Source organism: Odontesthes bonariensis, chromosome 17, assembly GCF_027942865.1.
Source record: "Odontesthes bonariensis isolate fOdoBon6 chromosome 17, fOdoBon6.hap1, whole genome shotgun sequence".
Taxonomy (NCBI): domain Eukaryota; kingdom Metazoa; phylum Chordata; class Actinopteri; order Atheriniformes; family Atherinopsidae; genus Odontesthes; species Odontesthes bonariensis.
Genome location: NC_134522.1, coordinates 24,637,417 through 24,654,991, shown reverse-complemented (window position 1 = coordinate 24,654,991; position 17,575 = coordinate 24,637,417). Strand labels below are relative to the sequence as shown.

At 40.5% G+C, this 17,575-nt stretch overlaps 1 protein-coding gene across 1 annotated transcript; it reads right to left on the bottom strand.

Annotated features, from left to right (window-relative positions):
* Positions 1 to 573: 573 nt before the first annotated feature.
* LOC142366889 (M1-specific T cell receptor beta chain-like) lies at positions 574 to 14,891 on the bottom strand. The gene is made up of 6 exons (XM_075448899.1): positions 14,830 to 14,891; positions 14,341 to 14,651; positions 3,616 to 3,670; positions 1,340 to 1,702; positions 1,024 to 1,130; positions 574 to 853 (listed from the first exon to the last, which is right to left on the bottom strand). Exons 1-6 carry the CDS (start codon positions 14,876 to 14,878, stop codon positions 827 to 829), a joined length of 912 nt encoding a protein of 303 aa, XP_075305014.1. The 5' UTR covers positions 14,879 to 14,891; the 3' UTR covers positions 574 to 826.
* Between the last annotated feature and the right edge of the window lie 2,684 nt (positions 14,892 to 17,575).

The window sequence follows — 17,575 nt, the reverse complement described above, 5'->3', positions numbered from 1 at the left end:
CCGGAGGTTGTGGTGAAGTGGAAGGTTTCACCTCCGTGCTTTCTCAGCACAGAGAAGGAGCTGCAGGCTGCTCTGTGACCACATCCTGTCCTCTGCTGTCGCTCTCTGCTCCTCTGCAGCTTTCACGCCCCACTTAATCTTCCTCTTCAACAACAGCTCTGACCTTCTTCTCCAAACACACGAGGACCCTAAACGTCTGTTGTTATGTTACAGTAAAAGAAATGAACTTATCTTTTTAGAGAAAAGTTGAACATTTAAATGAACCTGCTTTAATTAGGTTAAAAACACATTTCAGGATCCAAAGCATGTGGGTAGAACATTACTCACAAGTAAGAAGTACAAGAATAAATTCCAATTTCTGTGAGTTTATTGGAAAGCCTGGCTAATGACTCACTTAAACCGACATGAAGAACTTTCCTGAGCTGAGATGTTTCCACATTGTGTTCTGAAAACGAAACAGATTTCTCAGAATAAGAGTCAGATAAGCCTGCAGCTAAAAATATCTGACTCTATCTCTGGAACACGTCATGTTCAGTGTAGGATGATAGACTGTTGATGCCAGAGTCAAAAAGATTAACTTGCAGGTGTTTATTTAGAAGGAGCATTCATTGGAAATAGTTGAAGGAAAACACAAAACAAAAGCTTTTATACTGTAAGAAGAATGTGCACATAGTTCCTCTGTATTAGCAGGATTTGAGCAACTCTCACATGAATGCAAAGCCACAGCAACACACTAACAGTGTGTTCTGTGTTGTACAGATTTGATTTACAGACAGCAGAATAATCCATCTCCTGCTGAGTGTAGATCCAGGCCTCAGTTCAGTTTTCACTTCTTCTGTTTTCCTGCTGAACTCTGCAACACAAAGACGAGACATATCGTCCTTTCAGTCATCAGATTTCATTTATTCACACATTTAAGTCCTTTAATCTCAAAGCGGATTTTATGTAGAAGACAGTGAATGCTAAAATAAGCAGGGTGTAAGCTGGATAACTGATGTAAGCTGCGGTTCATGTTTAACCAACCTGAAGTTTCCACACCAAAAAGCTAACAAAGGCTCCGTAGATGCAGCTCTTCACCATAAAAACACCGTAGGAGAGTTTGGCGCTCTGTGTGACCCTCAGATATTTCTCTGCAGGGAGGTCAAAGAGGAAACATCAGTTAGTGGAGACTGATGATCAGTGCAGCAAACAGTTTAAACTGTTAACATCGCACTCAGTGGACAAAGGAAAACATTTACCTCTTGACATGCCTCCATCTGAACCACCTGATGAAGAATAAAACCAATTTAGTCAATGAGAGATATTTTCTCATGGCATAAAGATTCAGATTAGCTCATACCTGTAGGTATCATACCTGTTTCACCATTAATTGAATCAGAATATGGCGTGGTGGCTGTTCCATTGAAGAAGTGGACGTTGCAGGTGAATTGATTGTCAGGTTGAAACCAGACATCAGCAGGGACCCTCAGCCTGCTGGTGATTCTGTAGAACTTTTCTTCTCGCACGGCGGCGCTGTCCGTCGCCACACCTTCATTTTGTCCAACTCCACTGACTGTCCAGGACACGTTGACATGGTCTGGGTAGAAACCAGTGGCCACACAGACCAGGGTCTTCTTCCTTTTCTGGTCTTTTTTGTTTCTGCACTCTTTCTGTGAAGGTGGAAGGACTTTCACTGATGGGGGTGTGACACTACGTCCTGATTCTGAAAGTCAGAGAAAAGAATTCATTCAGATTCCAGTCAGAGCTGCATTGTTAAAAGCTTCAAGCCGACAAAGCAGTTTTATAGCTAGAGACGAGAAGCCAGTGTGCTCATAACCCTTCTTTATGTTAGAACCAGTGAACATCAGTTGTTTTCATCATAGAAATGTTTCTTTGAGTTAATTACTGTAATGATCTCACCCAGAACTGTTCGCTTGGTTCCTTCTCCACAAGCAGCTGCCAGAGCACACTGCTGACTCACATGGAAAAGCTGACCCCTACCTTCTATTTAATCTGGCTGCCAGAATATTTTCTGTCCTATCAAACAATCAGCATTTATCAGACATTTATTCTTTGTAAAGTTCTATTTAGGAAGTGAAATAATGCTATTTTGCAATTGACACACCGTTGGATCTTGTGAGCACTTTTAGTCTTCATTGCAAACTTCCTTCTTTAAGTTAATGGATTAAGCAACACAATAGTTGAACAAGTATAACAAAGTCTGGGGCCTGAGCCAAATGTTGCCTTTTTCCACTGAACTGAGGGATTTACACGTCTGTACAGACTTTAACACTTTTTATAACTTTTAGAGGCATTTTTCTTTTTTCTTTCAGGTTTTTAAGATTTTCTTCTTCTGACAACATACCAGCATAACAATCCCAAAATAGTACAGCAAAATATTATTTACCCATCAATCCTTTAGCAGATTTAGGTTGCAGAAAGAGCTGAAGAAGCGTGAGATTTGATCCTTTTCTTACCCAGTACAGTCAGTTTGGTGCCTCTGCCAAAGTAAGCAGGCTCGTAGTTGTTCACACTGATAAACAGCTGCATAAAAAACTGCTGAAGTTTCAGCGCTGAGAGCTGCAGACTGTCTTTGTGCTCTTTTACAGACACTCCATAAACCTTTTTCCCAACAAAACATGTTCTAAATCAATGCTTTTCCAAAGCCTGATCAGTTTACAGCCATTTTAAAGAGTGATCGAAGTTCAGTTTAAGTCAGAATAAATGATTTTCCATTATTTCTGCCAGTGCATTACATTAGCAGATACTGAAAATCTTTCTGTCTTACCTGAAACGGTGAGTTTAGTTCCAGCTCCAAAGTGAGCTTCTGACTGTGAATTCACAGTGTTTCACAGAGCTGATAAGAACTGACTGAGAGAGGAAGAATCTGGGCGTAGAGCCAAATGTTTTAGAGCTGCAGCACTTTTCCTGAAGAACTCTCATTTTTACTGAACAAATAAACATGTGCATTTTTGCTGACTGCCATCGTATCAAAGGTCTATTAATTCTGTTGTGAATGTGGCTGACAGCTCTGACACACAGAGAGCCAAAGAGGGGAGCTCAGATCAGTTTGTTTGTTGGAAGTTTTCTTACCTAAAACAGTGAGTTTAGTTCCAGCTCCAAAGAAAGCCTCGTTGTAGGAGCACAGAGACTCTCGACTGGAACAAAAACTCTTCCTGCTGCCTCTCTGACACTTTAAACCAGCTTTTTCACCATTTCACATCTCACCAGTTTGACTTCATCTACTTCAGAAGTTGTGATGTATTCAAAGTTTCAGAGGCATTGAATTGTTCCTCCAGAAAATTTAATAAACGTCAAAGTGTTTTCTTACCTAAAACAGTTAATCTGGTTCCTCCACCAAAGTAAGCCTCTGCAGCACCAGAGTCACAGTGCACATGATCTGTGCTGAAAACAGCTCATCAGCTGATTTGACTTTACTTCTTTGCTTTCTGCTTTTAGAATAAACAGAACTTCCATCTGAATGAAAAATAACCCACCAGCTGCTGATCTATATTCATATTTTACAAGCTGTTTATGACCCACACAACATCTCTCTCAATGAGAAACCTGCTCGGTTTTGACATATTCTATTTGTCTTGTTATTTGTATGATAAGAAATTTGGAGGTTTTACTTACCTAGAACGGTCAGTTTTGTTCCCTGACCGAAATAAGCTTCGTACTGACACAGCGTCTACGCTTCAGAACAAAAAGCACTGAAGTGAAACTCCAATGAGCTTAAATGTCCCTTCAATAGAACATTCTACCACTTCACTTTTTACAGACTTAATACACAACGTGCATCTTACCTAAAACAGTCAACTTTGTTCCTGCACCGAAGAAAGCTTCATTAACACCAGAGTCACAGTGCACATGATCTGTGCTGAAAACATCCCAAGATGCTGCTTTTCTTCATCTCCTGTTTAGTTTAGTAATAAATCCAACTTTCACTTAAAACAGTCAGCTGCGTCCTGTATTTACAAGAGCTGAAAACATCTGAATCTGCAGTGTGTTAATCTTTGTTTTAGCTCACAAAGAACTGCTTTGTGCTAAGACAGAGTTTAGGCATCAGGGCAAAAAGCATTGAGCAGCACCTTCAATATTCTTGATTGAAGGCTTATATATTTACAAAACATTCCTAAAAGCAGTTCTGATTTTAACTGGATTCGGTTTCTTACCTAAAACAGTCAACTTTGTTCCTGCACCGAAGAAAGCTTCATAACCACCAGAGTCACAGTGCACATGATCTGTGCTGAAAACAGCCCAAGATGCTGCTTTTACTTTGCTTCTTTGCGTTTCGGCTGCCTTTTAGTGGTTTTCATTTGGACCATCATTGTCATTTGACAATTTTCTAAATCTAGGACCAACATTTGTTTCATTACAGTCTGCTTTTTGCAACTTTGGTGGTTTTCTCCTCTTCAAACCAGCTGCTGTAACTTATTTATTACATGTGAGTTCATGAGAAGACTTTCAGATGTCTTACTTACCCAGAACAGTCAGTTTTGTTCCCTGTCCGAAATAAGCTTCATAGTTGGCACAGAGCTGCAGCTTAATATCAAAAAGCCCTGAGCTGGGCTCAAACTATAGATACCAATGGATGTGATGGCTGTTTCTGCACTGATTCAGTTTAAGATCTTGTTTCATTAGTTTTGTTTGAATCGTCCTTCACTCACCTAAAACAGTGAGTTTTGTTCCTTTTCCAAAGTAAGCTTCGTTGTTGTTGTCACAGTGCAGCAATACTGAGCAAGAACCTCTTTCTCTCCCTGATTTATCTCTGAAAAGTCTTTACTGATGCTTCTGTTTATACTAAGGCTAACTAACCAAAGTGTAATCCATCAAAACACAGTATTAAAGTGAAATATTTACCTAAAACCGTCAGTTTGGTTCCTTGGCCAAAGTAAGCAGGATCAGTGTTGGTCACAGTGCTCTGAGTTCAGCTCAATAATGCAGATTCTTTTAACACAACAGCTTTTTCCTTCCCTTTCATTCCAACATTTCCACCAGTTTAAGTCTAATACAGTGAACATAACTTGTAAGAGCTCCAACTTACCCAAAACAGTGAGTTTTGTTCCTTTTCCAAAGTAAGCTTCTGCTCCAGTGTCACACTGAAAGTCTCTTCCAGCAAAAAGTCCCCAAACTGTCCAGAATCCTCCTGTTCAGACACACTCTGATAATCCAGAGGATAAAGAGGGTTTAAACATTCAGGCTGAACTTCATCATGTCAACATTTGTTTTGTCTTTGTCAAGATGAGCAAAGCAAACTTCCAAATGTTCCACATATGAACTGCAAGATCTTCAAAAACTTCCTTCTGATCAAATATCTCCATCTAAAGTGACTAATGAATGGCCAACTGTTCCACCATCCTACGCACCTTCAGATGAACCATGTTTCTGCTCTGTTAAGCCTCCTAAGTTGCATGTAGCCGTCTACACAATGGAAGTTAATGGAAGGAGGTTTTTGTACGGCGGCTCTATGGGATTGTATCACCGTGCCCCCTGTCCCCCACGGTGAAAAAGCATCATACAAAAACCTTGTGTCTCTTCGGCTCTCTCCTCTCTGCCTCCCCCACCCAGCTTCTCCTTATCTCAGCCTCCATCTGTGTGTGTGTAGGTGTGTGTGTCAGAGCAGCTGTGCAGGTCGGGCCGACTGATGTCTGAACGCGCTCCAACCTGACTGCTGCTATTTCTGTGACAGCTAAGAAAAGAAGAGAGAACAGAGGAAGGGAAAGGGAAGCTGCTTTTTGTTGCTGTTTGTTTAGCTGCTCAGAGGAAGTGACATCTCTGCTGGTCACAGCTCTTCATCCAATCAGTTGTCAGGGTGGGACAGTCGCTCACACATGTGACAGAAACTGTAGATGGTCTTTTAAAGGCCTCTGTCAGTCAGATGTATAAATCTTTCTAAATTTAAAGCAGAAAATGCTGTCCTGAGTAAAAATCTTGCCTTTCTTTCTGGCTAAATGACAAAGTGTAAAATGTAAGGTAGCCTCTCTTTGACAGTGATGAGGAAACACACATTTTTCTTTTCTTATTCTGCTGTCAAACTTCAGCTAACATTGGACTGTTTTTGTCTTTACACCCTTTGTTTAGGTGCACATAGGTCCAATCCCAGTTCTTCCCAGATTTGATATGATTCCCATAATATTAGAATGAATTGTATTCTAACTGGCTTCAGTTGGACTGAATCTTTGACGTTCCTTTGAGATGACATTGTTATGATTTGGCGCTATATGAATAAACTGAAATGAAATGTGCTATTACATTTAACAGTGTTGCCACTGTGCATAATTTCTTCACTTTGTGCTGAATCCATTAATAACTAATATGTGCTCATGTCAAAGTTCATATTTTCTCTAATTGAAGAACCTGACAGGTCACCAAAGTTGAATGGTTTTAGTTTTTCATAAAAACTGACTAAAAGTACAGCTTTACTACAATAAAGCTTTGATCAATATTGAAAATGAGTTTGTATCTCATGAAATAATCTGTGAGTTGGAAGAATATCTGAAGCTAAAGTTTAACCGTACAATAATGATAAAAGTTTATGTCCCTTAACTGTTACTGAAGTAAAGTAACTCTGCTGTGAGCTCATTAAACACGACATTATTTATTTATCTTCAGAACATTTAGCAGATTTGATCTACATGGTTCCTCCTTTTTGCATGCTGACATTATTTTCCTTTCACCAACAGTACCCAGTGTGATCCTGTAGAGGTCAGCGTATGATAACTTCTTACAGTTGATCCACTTTTACCTTGTCGGGCTGCACAGAGAATCAAATTATTCATGAAGCTGCAGATTTTATTTAGTGACAAAAATGAAACACTGTGCAGAGCAGTAATGTCACATGGGATGCAGAAACCTAACCCATTAACACCTGCTCTTTTATCTGAACACATCAGCTTTATGGGCTTTCAGAAACCACACCGAACCATGGAGAGACAGCTCTCCTGCTTTTAATGAATGTGCTCTTTTACATGGAGTTATATCATGGTGTGTGTTTTAACATCACTAAAGATAGTAGCCAACATGTTTCTTATGTCAACATAATCCTGCACAGAGCACTTCTTCTCCTCATTTCTTCTTCTTTGCTTTCTCCTGAGGTTGTTGTTTAGCTGCAGAGGCTCTTTGAAGCACTGTGCTCTACTGGAGGCACAGTAAAACACAGCGGAGTCTCCAACCTCAGGAGGGTGTATCTGCAGAGTGGAACTCAGCAATGCAGGTCTGGACACGGTGTACTTGGATTTGTTGAAAGGTGCTTCAACATCTCATGAGTCTTTGCCAAGAGAGTATGCTAGCAGCTCCAGTCTCCCGCTCCTTTGTCTGTACCAGTACATGTAGTAATACTGATCATCATCTTGTTCACACTGAAAAGTCACAGCGCTGTCGCTTTCTCTGCTGACTGCAAAGGGCAGCTGGTGGATCTTTACACAGAGGGAGAAATCTGAAAAAGAAGAAAAAGACGAGTAAATAAACAACAGGTCATCATAACTAATAAGTGTGAAAAGGTTTGTTGAAAGCACTGAAAGGAAATGTTCTTACTGGAGAAGATTAGTAGTGCAACACAAAGGATGTTCATCATCACACTGGTTGTGATGAAATCCTCACTGTGCTCAGTCCCACTGAGGAGCTTCAGCTTTAACCTACAGCAGCCTGTGAAATACGCTCAGATCCTCCCCGTACTTCTCTGTTTGAAGCAGGGAAACTTCCCACCGGCTTTCACATGCAGCTCTCTCTTTACGGCAGCTTAAGATTCTTCCACTGCAGCTCCTCAAAGTCATATCTGGACGGATGATTTGAAAAGAGAATTTGGACTAATTGTTGAAATATTTAGAATAGAAATAAAACTTTGTAACTGCATGTGATGCTTGTGGATCATTGCTGCAGATTTTGGTTCATTTTCAAAACGGACCAAACTTCACTTTTCTTCTTTTGAAGTTGACAGAGACATTATTCTTGTCATTCGTGCTGCTCAGTTTTTCTTGCCAGGATATACAACAATAAAGAACATGCTTGTTGAATATTATAAGGTTTATAAGTTTTTTCATCATTGCAGGTAAGAATGAGATTTGATGCTGATAGCAAAGCAAAAAGCAGGAGCAACCTTGGAAGTGGAAAGAAATTCATGAAAAGATTCATCTGAAGTTTAGGTTGGGTGCAGATAATGAGATAATGGACTGGATAACCTTTTAAAATGATCTAAGTTTTTTCCTGAAAGTCTCATTGAATGACAGATTTTCAAATATTGGGGGCCAAACATAAATGCCAAAGTTGTGTCAGATTCAGATGTTTTGAGTTGTTAGTGACTCCAGACACCCAAATATATGCTCTCCCAGAAAAAAAGGGGATTTTGTTCCCCATAATAAGTAAGTGCGTCCCTGCAGCTTCTGTTGGTCAAGGCAAACATCTGAAGCAGCAGTTACACTGTGACTGCCAATATAAAATGTAAGAAATCCTCCCAGTAACATCCACATGGGTCAACTGTTCACCCAGGAAATGACTACCTATAATCATATAAATTCTCTTAGAAAAAAGAAATAAAAAAGAAAAAGACATTACTTATTTAATTTTTAGATCCAACTTTAATGCAAATAGTTCTTTTCTGATTTTTTTTTTTTGGTATTAAACACTTTTTATGAGCACTCCTAATTGGCTTGTCTGAGGAACTTGCTTATTGATGATGATGATGATGATGATGAGAGCTAGGAATCAGTTGGATATGCTCGGTTAACGCAGAAAATTCAAAACATCCCCAGCTACCTACTGAACTATCTCATCTGTCCAACTCCATATCCTCTTTAGGACCAATTTATTGTGACAAACCTCGTGTAAACTGACCATTTGTAAGCGACTGCATTCCTTTAATTGTTCAGTCTGAGCAGAACTGCATGAACAACTGTCTTTTCCTGTTCAGTTCATACTGTATTTCAATGTATTTTCCTGGACTCCTCATCTGTGAAACTTGGGCCTGAGCTTTCTGTGCTGCTGCAGAAGGCTTACTCCACTGAAATACTTTCCCCGTCTACAAATGTTACAATTTACTAAATTAAGCTAATAAACTCAGGTCAATTTAGCTAAAAAGTATTGAGATTTGGTGGGAGGAGTTTGCTTAGCTGAGCTAATTGTTGCTGCCCTCTGACAAATGATGTAAAGTGAACCAGGGGTTCTTACAACAGGTTTCATTCAGTTTTGATAGATTTTTCACCCTCTTGCAAGGCTTACATGGAGACATTTCAAATGTTAGAGCTTAAAAATGACTGAAGAAACAAGATCCATCTTAACATAAGCCTTTAGTCCTGAGATGTCAACAAATTGTTTTGTTTGAAGAAGAAATGGGACCAGATATTGGGATCCATTTGTTGAGCATATTTAGGGGTTTTGTAAAGGTGCAGTTTGTAGAAATGTGCATCTTCATCATTAGGCGTATGGGAACAGATGAAATAATCAAGCATAACATTAAAAGCACTGTCTGTAGCAGATACCCCAGCACACCTGTAGATGTTTCTTGTTTATGCCCTGACTGGTCAGAGCTGTTCTGATGGATAAGGGAACCTACTCAGTATCAGGCTGGACTGATTGGTGGGCCTTCTTTGTGTCAGCCACTCAAACATATTTTTTTTTTTTTTGCTTTTTTTTCAAAATAGTAAACATCTACTCCTCAGAATGAACAAGAAACTCATAGCTAATGTAAATGTCAAATGTTTGCATATTTAAAAAAATAGAAATTCCAATATGAGACACATGGTGGAGCAAAAATGTGGAAGAAGTTTCCAGAAACAACATAATCAGGTGGAGAAACATCATAACATCTGTCAGTATCTTGCTTATCCACTGTTTGATAACAAAATGAGCAGCATGTCTTTTTTTTACTTTGATTACTTATTCTAGCTTTGTGAAAATTCTTGGTATATGTGTATTGAGGACTTAGGCACTTGCTCGCATGATGCAACCTCCGCTTAAGATGTTGAAAACAGCAGAAAAAGCAGCAGGTTTTAGTGATGTTTTCTCATTAGACCACATCACTGTGTGCTGGCAGCGCAGAAATACACAGCAGTCTGACAGGTTTGCACTGCTAATAATCAGACCTCCTGTTTGGATGTCTTTCCTTGTAATCTTAAAATGAGTTGCAAAGTGCTTCTCATACACTGGGTCAGAGCCAGTATAGCTGTATCCAATTAAATTAATCAGACCGCTGTCCTTTTGCTGGTACCAGAACATTACAGAGAGAGCATTATCATCGTGACTGCATTTGAAATCCACGGTTTCCTTGTCTTGGACTATTATCGGATGGGATGGCTGGAATTTCACACTCTCTGCTTGATCTGCAGATAACACAGAGATTAAAAAACAATTCTTTGAAGTCCTTGCACAGTGGATTAAGTAATTGATGAAAAATTGAATAAAACAATTAGCCAGTTTTGTTTTGTTTTTGTTAATTTCAAGGCATGATAACATTACATGGAAGTGTGACCCACCTGGTGTGTGTTTCACCAATCCTGCAGGTATATCTATAATCTAATCTCCAAGAGGAGACTGGCATTAAAATGAAGCAGCAGAATACTTGAAATCCTTTGATCCTTTCCGTAATGACTCACACCACAAGAAATATGGCAACTCAATTTATCAGAATATGAAAGGAAATATCGCTGAGCAAATATGTTAAATCTCAGTATACTCAATTACATAAATGAAAATAAAAAAAATAAAAATAAAATGTACACGTTCAGTCTTTTTTTATCTTGAGTGCACTCAAGTTTCAAGTTACCACCCTTTATGGGAGAGACTGTCCATCCTGGATAACAGGTGAAGAAGGCTGTAGACTGAGTTGGAGTGATGGGGACTGAAGATGGTGGAGATGATGACTGAAAATCCAGCAAGCAGGGATGAAGGCAGGGGCGGATTGGCCGTCTGGACTTCCGGGACTTATCCCGCCGGGCCGGCCGGCCTAAACATAATGTCAACGGCCCTTGTAAGCCGACTGGCAGCCCGTGGTACTTAGTACTTGTGCACTGAAGTGTTCATATTTTAGTGCGTATGGCATATTAATTACGCACTAAAACATAGTGCCCGAAGTGCACAAGTGCGCCATCTGAGATTCAGCCCTAGTCTACTCAAGTGATGGCAAGCATCTAGGTCTGTTTCTGGCAAGTCCTTCTCCTGCAGTTCTGGAGTCAAGTGCAACATGGAAGGCAAACGAAAAGAAAAAGGAGGTGCTGAAAAAGCCAGGATTAAAAAGAAGAAAAAGTTGGAGGAGGAGGTATCTAAGTGCTCAAAAATTACGGATTTATTCCACAATCCACACCGGCAAAGTACAGGTAAATGACATTGTTGCATTGACGTTGGTGTGTGCTAGTCAGGTTAGCACACAAGCTAATTGTGTGTATTTAACATGATGTGTTAGGACCTAAATACTCAATGACATACTCAATGGATTTGCGCATTTGTTTGTTGGTATGAATTAGCTATGTTCAATTTCCTCTATAATGTTAGCATTGCCACTACTACCAGAAAGTCAAATAAGCAAAGTTATGAAAACACCGTCGTGTCACCAGAGGAAGAAAATTGGCTAGCAAATGAAGGCAAGCAAGCAAGGTTCATGCAGGCTAATGGTTTAATTTTTTTTTTTTTTTTCAAAAATGCATGTTCACTTGTTATATCCGAATTGAGCTATTTGAATATTGAATGGTTTCAGGAGAGTTGTTTTGATCTAAATGGGCCACATATGGAACGAAAATGTATTAATTATTATTATTATTAATTAATCATTCCAATAAATGGGAACTACTGTGGTATCCTGAGTTAATATTTCTTACATGCAGTACTATACCCATCCCCACACCAGTGTACCCATGTCACATGAGATATATGTGCAGACAATAGAGTAATTAGTTAGACTATATTGAAGAAAATAAACACGGAATAAAACAATACATCGCAGGCAGAGTAAGTACGTGGCTGGCAGCAGCAGTATTCACTTCTTCTCCTCCCAGGTTCCCGTACCGCCCATATGCCCCCAGTATGCCACCTAGTGGCGCCGCACAGAATACAACAAATGCTTTTATACGCTTTTAAATCTGCACTAGCATTAGGAGGTGTAGGCCACCAAAACAATTACAATAGATTTTTTTTTTGGTATGAGGCCGGCAAGGGAAAAATTGTCCCGGTGGAAAAATACTTCCCAATCTGCCCCTGGATGAAGGGGAATGATGAAGTGGAATCCAGGAAGTAGCAAGATGGAGGCAGATGGTGCAACTCAATCCACATCTATATATCAGCTCAACAAAAAAAACAAAAACAGCCTGCACAAAAAGTGCAGGAAATCATTAATTGTCCACATTGAGTGCATGTTTTTTCTTCCTCTCAACCGAGTTACATGCAGTACCACACAACAATTCCTCATATCACACATAATAAAAACATAAAGGTTACCGCTACTCTACAACCACGAAAGTGGAGAAGAAAACAATGAAGAGCAGGAACACTGTCATCAATGATACTGCTGCAGTATTCGGATAATTTTAATGTTTTAATTCAGTTAAAAGAGGTGAATGTCTGAAGCCCCTGGCATCACCACTTTTTGAGTCTCTGCCCTCTTCTTTGCCTTCACGTATCTGTCCCGTAGCTTCTTCCACACATTCTTACAGAACTCTCCCTCTTTCCCCAAAGTTCTGGCAATCTCAATCTCAAAGTTTTGGGAGTTTACGTTGGTCCCTGTGCTGTTTCACTGCAGTTTCGTACAGGTGCTGTAAAAACATACCTCCTGACTGCCTGGTCTCACATTGGTCCATCCGGTTTGTCATTCTCGGCGCAGCCAAGTTACAAAAATCGACTGGTGCACGACAACGCGATGCGCCGTCTTGTCAAGGCAAGCGCCAGGCCTGAAACGTCATTTTGACGTCACAGTCGGCCACCGCCGTGACAGACGCGTCAACTGTAAATCCAGCTTAACTCACCAGGATATCCATGAGCCACGTCGTTTAGACGGGTCAGTAACTCTGTAGCGGTCGGATGACTTCTCCTTCAACGTCAAAAAACTCTTCTAACGTAGCCTTGCTAACGTTTTACTTTTCAACATGTGGTTAACTGTTGTCACCAAATAACAGCTGTCTGCTGAGGCTTCTAAGCTCAACTGTCTCTATCCAGGTTCGAGTCCCGCACCGGACTGCCCTTTGCTGCGTGTCTTTCCCCTCTCTCTGCCCCCTGCTTCCTGTCTCTCTCCAACTGTCCTATCCATTAAAGGCATAAAAAAGCCCCAAAAAATATATAAAAAAAAAAAAATGTCCGTCTCTATCGAACTAGAAAAAAACTCATCAGTGTAGTACAACTTCTATCTCTGTTCCACCACTAGGTGGCAGCAGCAAAACTGAGAACATAGATATTTCGATACAAGAATGAGTGTTCAGACCACCTGGTTACAGAAGCAAGATGAGAAGAGATAGGATGATGGTGGGATGCATCCTGCTGGTTTGAGCTGCTGCTCCAGTGCCAGTCTGTAAAAAGACACGTCTTTATGTGCAAACACACACACACATCACATGTACAAGACAAGCTGAGGGTTTTGAGTGAGGGAGCAGCATTAAACCACATCACTGTGTACTGGCAGCGCAGTAGTAAACAGCCGAGTGGGACAGATCCGCCTTCCGTATAGTCAGAGCTCCTTCCACTGCGTTTCTTCGTGTCAGCTTGTACTGCTTTTCAAACTGACCTTCGTAGGTCTGAGAGCTTTCATACCCGTACCCGATGAGCGTCATTGAGTTGTTGTCCCAGTTATGCTGATACCAGAGCATCACTGTGAGGGCGTTATCGTCATGGCTGCAGTTAATGTGGACCTCACTGCTCTGCCTCACTATGTGAGGAGAAGACTGGTGAAATGTCACAGCACTCACCTGACCTGTGGAGAAATCAGCAGCAAACAGTGGCTCAGTGCCAAATCTGCATTAAACAGGAAAGTTCAGAGGAACATTTGAGATCTTACATGAGATCCAGATGAAGAGGAAACCAAATGTTGGCATAGATGAGAGCATTGTCATGTAGTTATGTTGGGGAAGGGTTGATCGGGGTAAAGACGGAGGGCGTTGTGTTTTTTTTGGCTGAGATATCAACCCATGCTCATGATGAAGGCTGCATGCCATGTGCTGTGCCTCCACCTATTGGTTGAATATATTCAGCGTGTTATTTCTTGCCATTTTCTTACATCCTGTCTTTAGGAGTTAGTAACAAAGAATAGATAGTAAGAGTTTCAGTTCCAGTCTTTTCCACAGTGTGGTTTACTTTCTTCCTTGGTTTGACTATGAATGAGAGTCAGGTGTCAAAACAATGAACAGCCTCTCCACAGTATGTTCTTGTCACCGTCCTGAGGTCTTCCACAGCACTGTGTGGCCTGGCAGCACACAGATAAACAGCTTCATCTGCCTCCTGGAGGCTGGATATTGTCAGAGACCACTGCTTCTCCTTCAGTTTTGCTGCCTGAAAGCCGGATTTGAATCCTTCTTCAAAGGTTGCAGTGCCAGCTAGTACTATCACCATCAGCTGAAAAGCTTTTCCCCTCAGTTGTCTGTACCAGTACAGGTATTCATAATCAGAGTCATTTTGGTAGCAGTGCATCTCTGCCGGACCACCGGGACGGCTGGCGATGTATTGCGGCCACTGGGTGATCCACACAGACCCTGACCCTAACCCTGACACAACGAAAGGAGAAAGAAAGAATCATGAAGAATCAAATCCACTGCCTGAATGCTTTGAAGAAATAGTTTTCTTCAGGGTTAAAATGATGTAAATATGGAGCAACTGAAATTTCTCTATCACAGACCGACTAAGAGTAAAGTGGGATGTGTTTTTTCTTTGTATCAGTTTTACCTGCAGCCCAGAATACAATGAATGCCAAGGTGGTAAAGCTTGGAGCCATCAGGACTTTAGAAGAGGGAACCAAATGAATGGAAAGTCAGAGGGCCAACACCTGACATCTGTAGGGAGGAAATGACATCAGCACATTTGCAACGATAAATACATCAAAGAGAACAAAGTGAGCTCATTTTTCATTTGGTGGCCACAGGTGCTGTTTGGTTTCCAGTTTTGAGGTCAATCATTTGTAATAATACTAATTATTTTTCTCCACATAGGAGTCTTTCATTCATCTGCCACATTTCTCTTTTGGCTTTGCAGCACAGAGAAAGAAGCCAAAGTCTCAGTTCTTCTGCAGCGAGCAGCTTGAAGCAGGGGCACGTGTGTCGCTATGAGCCACCAGCTTTTTGTAAAGGAGCCAGACGAGCTGAAACACTGTGCTGACTCGCTGCACAGAAATACTCTGCAGTGTCTGACAGGCTGGCGTTGGAGATTACAAGCTGCGCTTTGGCCTTTGAATGGCCGGTTATGGTAAAGCGGTTATCAAATGTCTTCTCAAGATTCGGGTTTTCATTATAAAGGTTTCCAATCAGGTCCATGGCCCGTTGGCCTCCTGCTGCTGACTTATACCAAAACATGTAGTTATAGTTACTATCTCCATGGTAACATTCAAGACTGGCCTCTTGTCCAGGCTTAATCAGAAGAACCACAGATGATTGCTGGATGACAAGTGATGATAGAACAATGTCTGTAAAAGAAAAACAGAATCAGAATGTAGACACACAGCAAAGGTCTGCCGGAGCAATGTGAAGGTACACACATCTCATGATTCTTACCTGGAAGTAAGAACAAAGAAAAAAGCAGCGTGAACATTTCTGACCAGATAGATTAAAATAAACATGGATAGAATTGATAGAATCTGTGGCTTCTGAGCGAAAACACACTGAACTGGAGATCTTCTTTTCCTCTACATTTGTAATGAGAAGGGAGGAGCTTCCAGCTACTGTATCCATGTCAGTGTGTTATCACTGCTCTCTGCTGTTCAGTGTGTTGATGCTGATTTACACAGAGCAGACACTGGTGTGGCTAATCTGACAGAATGTACAACACCTCTACATATTTACCATGTAAACGTACAATTACCACTGCAAATTCTCTGAAGTGCCCTTCTGAATTTATCCGTGGAATAGAAAGGCTGACCACAAAAGGTCATTTGTAAAATATTCGGCCCTGTTGGGAGTCTTTTTATTTTATTTTAATTATCCATAATTTGATATTTTAATTTGATTTATTAGACCAAATGATAATAACAATGACACAGCATTATTCTGTAACATCTGAACATTCTGGTTTCATAAAGCACAGCTGACATTAAAATGCATTCAATTAAAATAACATCTCAGTTCCTCTGGCTTTTATAACTGCTATTATTATTTGACGTATAAATGATAAACTAAACAAATTCCGGCATCACCTCCTTGCCAAACGCAGATTCAGGATTTATCCCTTAATATCTCTTTCATCCAGTCATCCACACTCCATCACTGCTTCTCTCCAGCCCACAGCAGCCTTGTTTTCTGCTGTTTAGGCGTTTATGATGGTTTAACGTTTGGCTTTTAGATTCTCACAGTTCAGACTTAAATATTGACTTTTATTTGTATTTCATTTCTGTTGTTGTGAATTTTCTGTTCTAACAGCGTGTTTTTTTTAAATGAGCTGAATTACCTTCTTGAAGGAGTTTTATGATCCTTTACAGTGTTTTCACTAATGACTTTCTGGTTGAAGCAATTTTTCCCATCATTAATCTCTGGAAGCACGGGGGACACGGGCTGCTTCGGGCAGCTGTCGTTGAGGTGGATTGTTCGCTCAGTGCTCTGGGGCCTCTGGGGTGTCCGCTGCGTGGGTGGCAGGGTGGGGTGGGGTTCTTTACCATTGGGGGGCTGCTCCGGTGTGCTCAGGGGCCCTGAGGTAATGTATACTATGTTGGGAATGGAACAACACAGCAACACAATTCGACTAAAAACTGTGGGAACGCTCACACAACTGTGCGAGTACTCTCTTTTAACTGGAGACTAATTTAATTTTCTACTTTAGATTTTAGATTTGTTTGAGAAATCTAATTTAAGAAGTGCTTCCTTATTTCTTCTCGTATGATTGAGCGACATTTTCTCCTCTTGATCTGTTGAAAATGTCGTCAACGATGACACTTTGAATGACGACACTGTTTTGTATTATTTTATATTTTCAGTTTTCATTTCTACAAAGAATAAAAACTGAATGAATGTCCTCCCAGAGCATTTGTTCCATATGTTTTTTCCAAGGATTGTGTAACACTATGGGTTGTTTCGCTGTAAATGACCATGAACTATCTCCTGCATCCTTGTGACTTTGTCTGTAGAGCTGGAAGTTGAACCATGGAAGGTAACATTATTGTAAGGCACTCTATAATGTGAAACATAGTATGTCCAAGGGAGGAAAACTGCTTAAATACACCAAGTTTCACATGGAAGCATTTGATCCAGATTTTCCTGATCATTTCCATAAGTTTCTTTTACATCCATACTTGCAACAGTTCATCATGGATGTTTTGCTGTTGTTTTTTAGATTTTTACCACAGAGTCACATGGATTTAGAGGTTTCCTGTTGGTGTCCCATTATCTGCCAGATCATAATGCAGGTTTTTGTATGAGAGAATCACTATCTTCCTCACTGTGCATACTTGCTGCTCCAAAATATTCTCCAGTGTGTTCAGAGGGTGTGA

Coding starts and splice junctions, on each gene's coding strand:
- LOC142366889 (XM_075448899.1), bottom strand. CDS start 14,878: ATGGCTCCAAGCTTTACCACCTTGGCATTCATTGTATTCTGGGCTGCA. Junction 3,671..14,340: donor CTGCCAGGCCACACAGTGCT/GTGGAAGACCTC, acceptor TCTGAAGCGTAG/ACGCTGTGTCAGTACGAAGC. Junction 1,703..3,615: donor AACAAAACTGACCGTTCTAG/GTAAGTAAAACC, acceptor TCTGACTTTCAG/AATCAGGACGTAGTGTCACA.